Source organism: Triticum urartu, chromosome 5A (genome assembly GCF_056163025.1).
Source record: "Triticum urartu cultivar PI428250 chromosome 5A, HENAU_Tu73, whole genome shotgun sequence".
NCBI lineage: Eukaryota > Viridiplantae > Streptophyta > Magnoliopsida > Poales > Poaceae > Triticum > Triticum urartu.
Window position 1 is genome coordinate 602114579 of NC_141877.1, and position 15857 is coordinate 602130435.

Consider the following 15857-nt stretch of genomic DNA (forward strand, 5'->3'; position numbering starts at 1 on the left):
CTTGGATTTGACTCGTTTGAACATCTCTTTCAAGTCCGTCGAGCAAAAGTACTTCCTCCGGAATTTGTGAACAATGGTAATATTGACCCTCCCGGTCTTTCTTGACGGTTATTATGCTGCCGTTGATGAGATTACTTTTGCTCCCTGCGGATTCTTTCAGTCTCGCCAGAGAGGAAGGTATGCTTCCTGATGTGTTGTTATGTGCCACATTCAAGTAGAGGAGTCTGGACAGATTTGTGGACTGCCTGGGAAGGTGATCAAAACTGGTTTGATCGCGGAACCGACATCTAGGCTTGGCATTTTCTCATCCATCCATGTGGAGTATGTTGCGAGAAAGGTCTAGAAAACTTAAACGATGCGACATTTCGGAGGACATTTGTGAATTTTCCTGATGACTTGTTATTCTTCGATACTAGAATCGACAAGAAACAACCAAAATGAACATAATATGTGATGGGGACCCTATGTGATATGGATAGCCATGTACCATCCTCTGGGCATCTTGGAAAATCTCCTGTCAGCTGATTCTTGGACAGGTCCAATTCCAACAAACCATTCAAAACATAGGCATGAAAAAAAAATCCATGTTCCCCACCAAAAAGAAAAACAGAACAAAAAAAATAAAGAGAAACAACAAGTTCACTGTAGTCTGTAGATGTGGGAAAGTCGGTGAATGATTGTTCCTTCATTTGTTTTAAGTAAAAAAGGGACATGAAAAACCAGATTCAGACAAGCAAAACTAACAGAAATCACGCATAAAGCACTTCAAATTCACGTACTTCTTCGTACACAGAACCACTGTCTAAAAGCATCAACTGTTGCGGCAGTTCCTCATTCCAGCAAAACACGACATATAAAACCCGACATAGTTCTTATGACATAAAATTTAGACCAAGTTACATGAAACTCTCCTCCTTCCAGCTACAGAACTCGAGCTTTTAACAATTATACATACAGCAAAGCAGTGCTCTGCTCTGCGTGACAATAGCTAGTGAATGCAGCCATGGAATGCTTAAGTAATTGACCGTAAAATAAACCATATTAAAGATACAGACGCATCAAACATGTACTACTCCCTCATTTAGCATCCCGGTGGCCTGGTGGGTGAACCTAACCATCTGACCTTGGCTCAGTTCACATTCTGGTGGTTAGTCGATGGTCAATATCTTAGAGCATCCGCATCTGGACCTTTCATACCCGTCTCAAATATTCAGACAGGTTATCTGATCACTGACCGGTAGAAAAAATACGACCCAACCGGACCTCTCAAGCCGTGGTCAAACGCCTAGGCTGACCAGCACCTCTCATTATCCAGCCCAAATACATGGCGGATATGGGGAGGCCCGGGCGCGTCCGCCTGATAGGCCCGGTCCACCACCGACGCTATAGCTACCCACAAAAGCCCCAATCCGTGCGCCTCGCTGCGAACCCTAGCTCACTCTCTCTCGCTCCGTCCTCTCCTCTCCCTCTCCAATTCCGATCCCATCCACTATGATGCCCAGCTCCGACGGCGACTCCGGCTCCGAGCTCAACTATGAGGAGGAGATGGCCCTCTGCATTGCGCTGGAGCGGTCCAAGGTGGAGACCGGCGCCAGTTCGGCGGCGCAGCGCGGATGCCGAAGCTGGACCCTCCCGGCCCGCGCGCAGCGACACCAGGAGAACGCAGTCCGCACCGCCCCAGCGCCATCTCCATTCCTCGCCGGCTGCTCCTCCTCACGGGCAGCGGTCAGAGCTAGTGCCCGCGACGCCGACCCGCACGCGCACTCCGAAATCTGAGGCGCGTGCCACGAGAGGCAGCGTGCACGAGAGAGGGACGCGGCGGAGCAGTCCGCACGCCGCCGACCCGCACGCGCACTCCGGAATCGAAGGCACACGCCGCGAGAGGCAGCGTGCACGAGAAAGGGACGCAGCGGAGCAGTCCGTGCGCCGCCGCCGCGGGATGGAGGACCCTGACAAGGTCAGGCGGCTCCTCGCATGAGTCTACCGCCGTTCCCTAACGGTTGCGAAGACGGACGCTCGCCGTCTCCGATGAAAGAACGTCAAGGCGCTCCGGCTTGCTATTGAGCAGTCGGAACGCGAGGCGAAGAAGGCAACGGCGGAGGCGGCTCGGGTCGCCAAGCTGAAGCGGGAGCAGGACCGGGCGGTCCGTCGGATGAAGGGGCTCATCATCCTCTCCGACTCCGACAACGACAACGGTGACAGTTGCACCTCCTCGTCGGACGACAAAGACTCTCCTTCAGACGCGGACGCCTACAGTTGTGCCGGTGAAAGAACTTGTCCGGTGACTAACTAAGATGATCATTTGGATGTGGTTTGTTAGGGCCTGTTCTCCACTTCTCTAAAACTTCTCTGATTCAGCTTCTGAACTTGGCTTCTCACTTCACCTGGCGCTTGGAATTCGTTCGGCAGCAAAAGAGCTTCTCGAGCGCTCGCAAGTCGCTCCAGCAGGGTTTCAGCCCAGCTAGTGGGCCTGCAGGCCTGCTCATCCCAGCTCAGGCTGGCTGGGAACAGCCCATTGCGGGGCAAAGTGCAGCCCACAGGCGTACATGGAGATAGAGAAAGGATGGCTGGGCTGATTTCTATCCTTTTTTTTTCGAGGTGCAATTTCCTGCGATTTTGTGGCTGTACAGAGAGCTATCCAGAGAGCTTTTTTTATAACTGTAGTGTTCAAAATATAGCACAAATGTATTTCTATCCTTATCCATTTTTAGAGGAGCAATTTCCTGAGACTTTGTGGCTGTACAGATAGTGTACAGAGAGATATCCAGAGAGCTATTTTAGGAACTGTAGTGTTCAAAGTACAACACATAAGTATTTTTCATAATATCACAAATATTCCCAGTTAAGACAAGTTATAATAAAGATGAATGACTCGTTTTTTCATGTGTCATACAACAAAAGCTTCAAGAACATACTGTGTCAATTTGCATATAAAGTTTGCAAATCAAAATGGTCACACATCTAAAGACATGAACATGCATGATTACTTCACCAACTTAGAGCAATGGCGGTAGCTAGTTCGTGTCTAAACAAATCCATGTTAGGACCACTTTCCGCCGGTGTTGAAACATCCGATGCATTTGGAGGAATGACATACTTCTTGTATCTCTCCGGAATAGTTGGAACATAATCCGGATCCCTCTCACACCGAAGAAAATGAAGATCCTCTTTGTCATGGAGACGAACGTAGTTGTGTAGTGTCATGGTAGCCGCAATAATCATTTTTTGTGTGCTAATCGAGTAGTTTGGCATCTTGAGCAAGATTTGCCATTTCATCTTCCACACACCAAAGGTTCTCTCTATGCTATTGCGCTTGGAGGAGTGGATCCGGTTGAACTTCTCTACAGGAGTAGTTGGAGGTGCACCTCTCTGGAAGTCGGGGACGTGATAGCGTTCTCCTTTGTACGGTGTTAGATAGCCATCTCGATTAGGATAACCGGCATCTACAAGGTAATACTTGCCTACACAAAGCAAAAACAAACATGATTGTGAGTTCGAGGATATGTTACATAAGTTGCAATAACAAGAAATACTAACCCTTCGGAGGATGTGGGAATGTGTCCTTGTCATTTTCAATTGCATGGAATAGCACACTTGTATCATGCATAGAACCCGGTTGTCCAATTGAAGCGTAGGTGAAATGCATATCAAAGTCACATACTGCCATCACATTTTGTGTTGTTGCACCGGTTCTTCCTATGTACCTTATTTTTGAAGGTCCTTCCGGAATAGAAGCCCTAATATGTGTCCCATCTATTGCACCAATGCAATCTTTGAGATGAGGGTAAGCCCTTTTGTCACGCTTAATCCTATCATGGACGATGTGAAAATTTGGGTCTTGAGGCCTAATGTAGTGAGATGACATCTTGACCACACATTGTAGAACCTCATGGAACTTACGGTGCACTGTATCTGCTCCATGTTTGAAACGGTTTTGGATTCTCCTGTTTGATTCACCCCCCCCCCCCAATGTCCACAAGAACATAGCAAGAGACTCATAAGTCGTAACAAAGCATGTTTCTTTGAGGCCATACTCCGCCACCAACTTGTCATGAAGATCAAAGAACACATTTGCATTCATTCTCAACATTGTATACGTCTCCCCGGGTGTACCAATAGTCTCCCGCAACCATTCAAATCCACTCAACCTAGATGTCCTAGGATCGGCCTTCATGACCCAACTTTTACAATACCTCCCAACTATGGATGACACACCTGAATAAAGCATGATCATATCATGTTGATATTGAAGAACCATAGCTTTCTTTCTTTCATAATTAGTGTCATCATCACTTAATTTCACTATCCGATGACATCTGCAAATAAACAACCGTCAACATATGAAACACAAGTCAGCACCAATTGGATCAAGAATATGAACATAAAAGATGGTTCCACAATGCATTCATAAAAAGCAAATAGTAGGTTCAACAACATGGACATAAAAGATGGTTCCACAAAATGCATTCATAAATAGCTCACAATAGGTTCAACAACATAAATGATGAAATGGTACCAAGCACTAGTTTCAAGTTCAACATAAAAGATAACCGGCCATCACACATAGATGGAATGGTAGACATGTAAACTAGTTCCCATACTTCAAGTCATACTTCCTGCGCAACCAACTCTTCCGGGACTCAAGAGGAATGTAAAGAAACATCTCCCTTTGAGCCCTCTTCACAAACAACTCGCTAGCCATGAAGAACTCATCGGTACCGACTGTTGCACCACAAGCAATGACTTCATCCATGACCGAGTTCACACAGTTTGCCTCATCTTGCTTCATGAAAGACTGAAATGAAGAGTGAGAAGCCTCGGCAATGTCACCAATTCTTGTAACTTGGTCACACATCACTTGTGCGGTCTTTGGTTTCTTGTTCTTCTCCGGAATGATGATCCCAAGCCTCACTTTAGATGAAGTAGGTGTTGCTTGAGATGCTTCTTCTCCGGTGTCATCCAAATCAAGATCTTCGATGTCATCAATATGGATGGCGGCTTTCACCGCCGCACTAGAGTGGGGAGGTATGCCAGAAGAGGGATTCCAATGGTCAGTACCATCACTTGTGATATCTCCAAATATAACCCGCAAGTTTTCTGCATTAGCAAGTCCTTTCTTCTTGAACTTGCCACAACCTCTAATGTTCTGTAATAAAACAAAGAAAACACATTATTAGTAAATAAAATGGTACAGAGGAATTAAGATATGCGATACATCAGCAAGAGAACTCACAATTTTAGCCTTTTTCCACCACTCGTCATCTTGTGACACGGTGTTGTTCACATAGTCCCATCCGGCTCCGGTCTCCCGGAACTTGAGTTTCTTGAATAGGCTGAAATCACCTTTAAGCTTGTCCCATTTGTTTTTCAATTGCGTATATGTGTAGTCCAGCCCAGTTCTCATCTTAAATTGCTTTCCACACTCATCAAACGCATTTGGTGTCAGATAATTGCCTGGCCTATTTCCGGCTTTCACTTGCTCAGCAAACAACTCGGAGATAATCCGAGTGTTTTCAACACTCTATTCAGCAGCCATTCAGCAGCTCACTTCACATATAAAGGAGTAAACTTATTAAAAAAATGCACATTCAGCAGCAACTTACTACACACATGGCAGAATTGTTGCACACATATAGCACTACAGAGCCACCAAAATTTTTGCACACATATATGTTGCTTTCACACATATAGCACATTCAGTAGGAATAAAAATTGCACAATTATCAGCAACCTAGTGCACACACACGCTGCTTTCACACATATAGCACTACACAGCCAACAAAACATTTACATATTATGCAGCCATAGCACCCAATTTGCATCAACAATACAACCTATAGGACCCAATAATGCTATACTACCATGCAAAACACAGGGAAGAAGGCAAGGGAGCACACGTTGAGGTTTGGGGGAGGGGGCTCGGTCGCCGGGGTGCTGCTCCTGCTCGGGAGGGCGTCTCGGCCGTCAATGGCGTGGGGGTGCGCTGCTCCTTCCCATGGGGTCGCTGCTCCTCCCTTACGGCGGGAACGGTGGCGGCGAGTAAGGGAATCGGAGGGACAAGGCCTGGGAAGGCTGGATCTGTACGCAGAAGAGTAGTTCCGGCCGGCGACGGGGGAGGGGGGGGGGCGGCGGCGGCGGTGAGGGTTTCGTGAGGAACAGAACAAGAGAGAGAGAGAGGAAGAGATATGGTGCGCTGTGGGATGGGTACACCTGTTCGAGCGAGGAAGAGAAGGCTGAAACGTTTTCCTTGGCGGTGGCATTCTCCTCGTAAATAAGTGGAACTTCTGTTTCGGGAAAACGTGGAGCTGGGAAAAGCTCGCTCCACCAAATTGCACTACGGCCCAGTAACGCTTCGAGAATCTAGCTTCTCTCCGGAAAACCGTTCGGGCCGGATTCACTCCGAGAATTTCAGAAGCCTGAAGCTGGATAGATTCAGAACGGGTCCTTAATATCCTTTGTAGCCGATCTTGTGTTCGTTTGCAACTGATTTTTTTGTCCATTGTTTGATCACGTAGAGTAGATCAACGTTGCATATGTAATATGGATATAAGACGCCGGATATAAAATACGTACGCAGATGCAAAATACAAATATGAGGCATGCTCTCAGTCAGTGTCTACAGATATGCCCTGGCGTGTCCATGGGCGTTTGAGGTGCCGGGTTTCCTCATCGTGGATGTACTTACATGCCCTTAGTCCTAACCAGGGTGACATGCTAGAAAGACGTGGCGAAGAAATTGATCGCAAGTGGAGACTAGTACTACTGGTCTAAGAAAGCGTGGCAGAGAAACAAACAGCATCCACACACACGCACACTTGTGCCGATCGCGAGGCACAACCATGTCAATTCCTGCGCCGTACGGACGACACACCACAAAAATTCTCCATGTACCACTACGATGGTGATGTATGTAGTCGCAGTGTGCGTGTCGTGCATCGGCCGCGACTAATTCCATGGGCATGAAGCCCACGCACACGTACATACGTGAGTGGTCCTTCCGCCAGGCACGCACGGAACAAGTCCCGCGCGTACATACATACATACTTTTTTCATTTTAAATCACTCGTCGTGGTTTTAGTACAAATACAGTTACATATGTACTGCGCAGGTAGCCAGACATTCACGTCGATCCTATACAAGCAAGCGGTCAAAGGGGGCTAGGGATGATTTGGCGTACACCAGTCCCGTACGTACATACTACGTGCGCTGATACAGTTACATACGTACTTCCTTCGTTTCTAAATATTTGTCTTTTTAAAGATGTTAAATAGACTACCACATACGGATGTATATAGACATATTTTAAAGTGTAGATTCACTCGGTTTGCTTTGTATGTAGTCATTTGTTAAAATTTCTAAAAATACAAATATTTAGAAACGGAGCGAGTACATAGTACGCAGGTGGACATGCATTCACGTCGATCGCACGGGCGTACAGCTCTGGCTAGTTGGGGCGTGTGCATGCATGCCCACGTACGTCGTCTTTACTGGCCTTGCCGGGCCGCGGTCGCTCGCCGAATCAACACGCCCACACGTACGCGCGCGTCAATGCGCGGCCGCGACGTTGCCGGCACCCACCTCGCGCCATCAGCCTCGCGGGCGCACGTACGGCGCCCGCGTGCGTGCGTGCGTGCCTCGCGGCCACGGGCACGGGCGCACGTCGACGTCGCCGGGCGCCACCAGCGAGTTATCTCCCGGTCTGTGCCAGCGCCGCGTGCCGGGCCTCGCTCGCCCTAGCTCCTGGCGTGGAGCGCGCGCGCACATGGCCGATGGGCTCCGCCTCCGTCGTCGTCGCGCCACCAGCACCAGCGCCGCCGCCGTCCGCCCCCCTGCAATTATCTCCCGGTCGTCCGCGCCAGCGCCAGCGCCGCGTGCCCTAGCCCCTGGCGTGGAGCGCGCGCGCATGTGCGTGTGCTCCCGTGTCGGCCACGAACCCCCTTGCCCTTGGCGCAGCTCGGCGACGAGCGAGCGCATGATTACATTAGTAACAGTGCACGCCTGGGCACCGTTAACGCTCGGTCGATCGTCTGCCGGCGCTGTGTCCGTAATCGGCTGCGGTGTTGCGCTCTAGCTCATGGCGTGGAGCGCGCGCGTGCGCGTCTACGCTAGGCTATAAACCCTCTTGCCAAAGCTCGGCGACAAGCCGGTAAGAACCTGCACGTACGTGGCTTGGTGTGAGTGGGCGAGCGAGCGCATGGTGGAGATGGAACCACGGTGGTAGGTTTATCCTCAGTTTCTCCTTGGTTTGCAGGCTTTCAACTTTTCTTGTCATGGAATTAATTAAACACCACGGCTATATATCCAGGCAAATCGTCCGGTTTATGCTGACTGATGAACCGGGACAGGACCGGCGACAACAGAATTTGAGTCATTTTTAACAGTTGGTACTACCTCTCCATTTTTTTAGTTTGCCTATATGATTTGGTCAAAGTCAAACTTTGTTAACTTTAACTAAGTTTATAAAAAAAATAGCAAAATTCACAATATGAAACCAATATTGTTAGATGCATCAAGAAATTAATTTTGATACTATATAGCTTTAGTATTGTATAGATGTTGATATTTGTTTCTAAAATGTTGATCAAACTTTGCAAAGTTTGACTTTGACAAATCTTATATGCAGACTAAAAAGAAACGATTATTTTTAGAAACAATATATTTTTTATTAAATTTCAGAAATATTACGCTGTAATTATATATTTTTTAAATAATACTCAGTCGGCCTACTGCTAGCCGATTGGATCCAGACATCCTACTGGTGGCCGATTGGCTCCCGGTCGGCCCACTGCAGACCTCTAAGCTATCCTGAACAAAAGGACGCACAACACTGTCCAACAGGCCCATCATACCCCTTGCTTATCCCAAGGAAGAAAGATATCGTATCATTGGGAGATACATCTTCGTCTTCCTCATGGGCACTTGGATTTGATCCGTTTGAACAGCTCTTTCAAGTTCATCGAGCAAAAGTACTTCCTTCGGAATATGTCAATCAACACAATTCGATTTGTGAACAATGGCACTATTGACGCTCCTGGTCTTTCGTGATGGTTATTATGCTGTCCTCGCTGAAATTACTTTTGCTCCCTGTGGATTCCACTGTCATAGCTTTCAGTCTCGCCAGAGAGGTAGATATGCTTCCTGATGTGATGTTATGTGCCACACCCAAGTAATGGAGTCTGGACAGACTTGTGGACTGCTTGGGAAGGTGATCAAAACATTTCTGATCGCAGAACCGACGTCTAGGCTTTGCATTTTCTCACCCATCCATGTAGAGCATGTTGCGAGAAAGGTCAAGAAAACTTGAAGACGAGACATTTTGGAGGAAAACTTGGTATTTACATGACGACTTGTTATTCTTCTATACTAGAATCGACAAGAAACAACCAAACCGAACACAATATGTGATGGGGACCCTCTGTGATATGGATAGCCATGTACTATCCTGTGGGCATCTTGGAAAAATCTCATGTCAACTGATTGTTGGACAGATCCAATTCCGACAATCCATTCAAAACATGAGTATGAAAGAAAAAAAAATCCCATGTTCCCCTCCCAAAAAAAACCAGGACAGAAGAAACATAGAGAAACAACAAGTTCACTGTAGTCTGTAGATGTGCGAAAAGTTGGTGAATGATTGTTCCTTCATTTGTTTTAGGCAAAAAAGGGACATGAAAAAACAGATTCAGACATGCAAAACTAACAGAAATCACCCATAAAGTACTTGAAACTCCCTTACTTCTTCATACACGGAACTACAGATCCAATTCGAACAAACCATTCAAAACATGGGCAGGAAAAAACAGGACACAAAAAAAACAGGACATGAAAAAACAGACTCGGACAGGCAAAACTAACAGAAATCACACATAAAGCACTTAAAATTCGCTTACTTCTTCATACACGGAACCACTGTTGAAAAGCACCAGAGTGCTGTGCCACCAAAACACCGCACAAAACTAGACATAGTTCCTAAGACATACTCCCTCCGTCCCATAATATGAAATGCTATTACATCCTTCCAGATACAGAACTTGCACTTTTAACAATTATACAGCTAGCGGTGCTCCGCTCTGCAAGCTAGAATAGACAGTGAATGCAGTCACGGAATGCTTAAGTAATTGACGTAAAATAAACCACATTAAAGATACAAACTCATTAAACATGTTATCTCTGTATCCTATTATTGCACATAACATAACATTTACGAAACCATATACGTGCACACAAGACCATATAATCCAATGGTTGTGCAGTGCAAGAAAACTTTCAGAATGCCTCGTCTCTGAAGTTCCTTGCCATGGCGGCCTTAATAACGACCAAGTTCTGTTGAACACAAGGATGCAAAACACGTCCACAGGCCCACCACATACCCCCACGCTTATGCCAAGGAGCAAAGACGTTGCATCAGGGGATGATGCATCTTCATGTTCTTCATGGGCACTTCGATTTGAGGGTCGTTGAGGGAGTGTCTGTAGCTGCCTCCCCGAGGGGATTCTTCCCGATAGACTATTTGTAGGAACAAACTGTTGTAGGCGTTCCATCTAGCTAGCTGGTTGCCGGAGAGATTCAAGTCCACCGAGGAAAGATAGGCGCGCGCCACCAGCGGCGCCGCGATTCCGGCGTCGTCGCGTGCCACCAGCGCCGCCGCCGTCGGGGCCCTCGCTCGGTCTTCTCGTCTGCGCCAGCGCCGCGTAGCTGGCCACGCTGGCATGGCAGCGCGCGCTCTGGCTTCTGGCGTGGAGCGCGCACGCGGTGCGAAGACATGTGTGTGTGCTCCTGTGTCGCGACGCGCGCGTGTAGGCCAGGCCGCGAGTCCACTTGGCGCAGGCCATACTACCAGTGCGCACTTGGGAGTGAGGGCAAGTGTGACAGTCGCAGGTCTAATTCTTTTCTTTGGGCAATGTGACAAGTTTTTTTTTTACAAATTTTTTCTGGTCTATTCATCTTTAATCATGTCAGTACAACGAACAACAGAAAAAGTAAACATTACATTTAGATCCGTAGACCGCCCCGCGATAACTACAAACACTGAAGCGAGCCGAAGGTGCGTCGCCGTTTATCGCTCCTCCCTCGCCGGAGCCGGACAAAACTTGTTGTAGTAGACAGTCAGGATGTCGTCGTGCTAAGGCTCCATAGGACGAGCGCACCATAGTAGCAACCGTCGTCGATGAAGAATAGCGTAGATCGAAATGATTCAATCTGAAGACATGCGAACATAGACGAACGACGACCCGATCCGAGCAGATCCATCAGAGACAGATCTATTGGAGATACACCTCCACATGCTCACTGATGAAGCTAGACGCGCCAATAGGACAGGGGCTAGACAGAGAGAACCTTATTCCATCTTCAGAAGGCTGTCGCCATCTCGTCTTCCTGAGCAAGACATAAGCCCCAACAAAACTTAAATATATATATATAAAACGAAAGCCCTCCCACCCCCAAAGGTCGGGATCCACTGCACCCCATGGCCTTAAAGTCACCAGAGACGAGACGGACTGGCGACGATGCCGATGAAAGGCAGAGGAACCCTAATCTCTTTTTTGAGATAGGAGGCGGCGGTTGTGTGTGATGCACTGGCCGAGGCAATGTGACAAGTTTTAATCCGGTTTTTGTAATCGGGCATTTGTATATTCTTTTGAATAAGGCTCAGAACTATTATAAAAGGTTCATCGGAAGTACAAAAGCAATCCAAACATAATAAAAGTTACATCAAAGTCCCTGTAGCACAGAACGACCACTAACGTGCCGAAACGAGTCGCCCATGTGCTATTATCGTCGCTTCCATACTGGAGCCAGGTTGACCTTGTCGATGACAACCAAGAAGTCTTCATGCAGGGGTCCCCAAGAATCAGCGCCCCGAAGCCGCAGTCGTCGCCAATGAACACTTGAGTCACTCTAAAGAAAATGGCACCAAAATTCGCTATCGTGTACGCATGATGAGAAAACCCCAATCTTAGTCGCCTCGAGGATTTGTTAGGAATCTACGCCGGAGTTTTGTCTAATCCATCCCGACGAACAAACTTGAGAAATATCGAAGCCCGGAGGTCTGACTTGAAGATGAAGCGCCGTCATCTATCAGAACGCCGCCAATGCGAGGAATAAAATCCTAACCTATCTACTAGTCGGAGTCGAGGCACAAGGATTCCCCTTACCGCAACCTGTCGGCGGAGCAGCCACTACTAGGAAAAGGGCTATAGATGATATGGCCACTAATGGCGCACCAGACATGTGGTGCGCCATTAGTGTGGTAGACACTAATGGCGCACCAGACCCACGGTGTGCCATTAGTAATAATTTTTTTCTCCAAAAATTCTAATGGCGCACCAGGGAGTAATGGCGCATCAGGGGGTAGTGCGCCATTACTAGTTTAACTAGTAATGGCGCACCTCCTACACAGTGCGCCACTATTTTTTTTCTTTTTTGCAAAACTACTAATGGCGCACCTCAAGCTGATGCACCATTAGTAACAAGGGTTACTAATGGCACATTTGTCTGTGGTGCGCCATTAGTAATCTGGGACCAGCTACTTTGTTGCATCTCGATCTCGATCCCCCCGCACCCTCCCCCGCTAGCTCCACCGCCGCCGACGACCCACCGCACCCTCCCCCACTCCACCGCCGCCGCCGACCCACCGCACCCTCCCCGGCCCGCTCCACCGCCGCCGAGCACCCCCCGCACCCTCCTCCGCCCCACCGCCGCCGAGCACCCCCCGCACCCTCCTCCGCTCCACCGCTGCCAACGACCCACCGCCGCCGAGCACCCCCATTTGATGATATTTTCAAATAACAAATTTGATAATATTTTTTAATATTCATAAAAAATTATTACAGTTTTTATAAAAAAATATTACTGTTTTTATAAAAATATATTAAAAATAGCAACAAATAATAATAATAATAAACATACTAATGGCGCACCGCTTGGGAGTGCGCCATTTCTATCTAAAAAACATTCTAATGGCGCACCGCTCGTGTAGTGCGTCATTGCTATCTAAAAAAAATTCTAATGGCGCACCGCTCGGGTAGTGCGCCATTAGTAATCTTCCCCCCTAGCTCTAACTCGCCCGAACCCTTCCTCCCTCCCTCTCGCCAGATCCACTTCCTCCCCATTCTCTATCCCGACCCCCGACCCACGACGCCGCCGCCCCCGCGCCCCCCACCACTGCAGCTCCCCGCGTCGCCGACAGCCTCCCCACGACCAACCGAGGCATCCCTGCATCCTCCCCGCGTCGCCGCCGCCGTCGCCGACAGCCTCCCCGCGTCGGCCCTTGCCCTGTGCCGCCTCTACCTTAGCCCGGGCATGGGGTGCAGGACGACGACCGCAGCCGCCGGCCTCCCCACGACCAACCAAGGCATCCCTGCATCCCTTCAACACCGCCGCCGCCGACCCCGACCCCAACCCCGACCCCTCCGGCGACCGGCTGCGCCCGCTCAGGTACCTCTCCTCCTTCCTCCTTCCTCCCTCTCCACCCTTCCTCCCCATTCCCTGCCCATGAATGATTTTAACACCACACATATTGTTCCCCGCGCATAAGGAACAACACTAAATGTTTTTTACGATGAATGGTTAAAAGAATCCATTTACTCATGTTTAGATGCTTTGTCTTGTGGGTTGGCGGGGTGTAGATGATACATCAAGCTTGGTCCTTGAATGATTTTAGCGCCACACAAAAATCCTGCACCCCGATCGTTTGGCAACCTAGCTGTTGCTAGCAGTTGGTCGTATGAGCTTGTACTTGCTAACACCCAAATGTATGTATTTGCACGATTGAGTAAATCACAGGGTAGGTCAAAGCAAGACAGGACGACCCTTTTCAAAAAAAAGCAAGACAGGACGATGTGGTAGTTACTAACGAGCTTGAGACACTTGCTAAGACGAGGGAAGACAAACTATTAACGAGCTTGATTAGCCTGCATGTGTAAATAAGATAACTGTTGGGGAACGTTGCAGAAAACAAAAAAAAATTTACGGTTTCACCAAGATCCATCTATGAGTTCATCTAGCAACGAGTGATCGGATGCATCTACATACCTTTGTAGATCGAGAGCGGAAGCGTTCAAAGAACGGGGATGAGGTAGTCGAACACGACGTGATCCAAATCACCGGAGATCCTAGCACCGAACGGACGGCACCTCCGTGTTCAACACACGTACGGTCAGCGTAACGTCTCCTTCTTCTTGATCCAGCAAGAGGGAAGGAGAGGTTGAGGAAGATGGCTCCAGCAGCAGCACAACGGCGTGGTGGTGATGGAGCTACAGTACTCCGTCAGGGCTTCGCCAAGCACTATGGAGGAGGAGGAGGTGTTGGAGAGGGAGAAGGAGGCAACCAAAGGCGTGGATGAAAAGCCCTCCCTCCCCCACTATATATAGGAGGGCCAAGGGGGGGCGCCGGCCCTAGGAGATCCAATCTCCTAGGGGGGCGGCGGCCAAGGGAGGTTTCCCTCCCCCCCAAGGCACCTAGGAGGTGCCTTCCCCTCCTAGGACTCTTCCTCCTTGAAACCCTAGGTGCATGGGCCTCTTGGGGCTGGTGCCCTTGGCCCATGTAGGCCAAGGCGCACCCCCTACAGCCCATGTGGCCCCCCGAGACAGGTGGCCCCACCCGGTGGACCCCCGGGACCCTTCCGGTGGTCCCGGTACAATACCGATGACCCCGAAACTTGTCCCGATGGCCGAAACAGGACTTCCCATATATAAATCTTTACCTCCGGACCATTCCGGAACTCCTCGTGATGTCCGGGATCTCATCCGGGACTCCGAACAACATTCGGGTTACTGCATATACATATCCCTACAACCCTAGCGTCACCGAACCTTAAGTGTGTAGACCCTACGGGTTCGGGAGACATGTAGACATGACCGAGACGACTCTCCGGTCAATAACCAACAGCGGGATCTGGATACCCATGTTGGCTCCCACATGCTCCTCGATGATCTCATCGGATGAACCACGATGTCGAGGATTCAAGCAACCCCGTATACAATTCCCTTTGTCAATCGGTATGTTACTTGCCCGAGATTCGATCGTCGGTATCCCAATACCTCGTTCAATCTCGTTACCGGCAAGTCACTTTACTCGTACCGTAATGCATGATCCCGTGACCAGACACTTGGTCACTTTGAGCTCATAATGATGATGCATTACCGAGTGGGCCCAGTGATACCTCTCCGTCATACGGAGTGACAAATCCCAGTCTTGATCCGTGTCAACCCAACAGACACTTTCGGAGATACCCGTAGCATACCTTTATAGTCACCCAGTTACGTTGTGACGTTTGGTATACCCAAAGCACTTCCTACGGTATCCGGGAGTTACACGATCTCATGGTCTAAGGAAAGGATACTTGACATTGGAAAAACTCTAGCAAACAAACTATACGATCTTTAAGGTATGTTTAGGATTGGGTCTTGTCCATCACATCATTCTCCTAATGATGTGATCTCGTTATCAATGACATCCAATGTCCATAGTCAGGAAACCATGACTATCTGTTGATCAACGAGCTAGTCAACTAGAGGCTTACTAGGGACATGTTGGTGTCTGTTATTCACACATGTATTACGATTTCCGGATAATACAATTATAGCATGAATAAAGACAATTATCATGAACAAGGAAATATAATAATAATGCTTTTATTATTGCCTCTAGGGAATATTTCCAACAGTCTCCTACTTTCACTAGAGTCAATAATCTAGTTACATTGTGATGAATCGAACACCCATGGAATTCTGGTGTTGATCATGTTTTGCCCTAGGGAGAGGTTTAGTCCACGGATCTGCTACATTCAGGTCCGTATGCACTTTACAAATATCTATGTCTCCATCTTGAACATTTTCACGAATGGAGTTGAAGCG

At 48.4% G+C, this 15857-nt stretch overlaps 2 protein-coding genes across 2 annotated transcripts; both read right to left on the reverse strand.

Annotated features, from left to right (window-relative positions):
- Positions 1–2843: 2843 nt before the first annotated feature.
- Positions 2844–4303, reverse strand: LOC147973241 (protein ANTAGONIST OF LIKE HETEROCHROMATIN PROTEIN 1-like). Its single transcript, XM_087521991.1, has 2 exons — positions 3538–4303; positions 2844–3461 (listed from the first exon to the last, which is right to left on the reverse strand). Exons 1-2 carry the CDS (start codon positions 4256–4258, stop codon positions 2989–2991), a joined length of 1194 nt encoding a protein of 397 aa, XP_087378117.1. The 5' UTR covers positions 4259–4303; the 3' UTR covers positions 2844–2988.
- A 139-nt stretch (positions 4304–4442) lies between these two features.
- On the reverse strand, positions 4443–6170 carry LOC147973242 (L10-interacting MYB domain-containing protein-like). Its single transcript, XM_087521992.1, has 3 exons — positions 5898–6170; positions 5234–5547; positions 4443–5146 (listed from the first exon to the last, which is right to left on the reverse strand). Exons 2-3 carry the CDS (start codon positions 5402–5404, stop codon positions 4589–4591), a joined length of 729 nt encoding a protein of 242 aa, XP_087378118.1. The 5' UTR covers positions 5405–5547; positions 5898–6170; the 3' UTR covers positions 4443–4588.
- Between the last annotated feature and the right edge of the window lie 9687 nt (positions 6171–15857).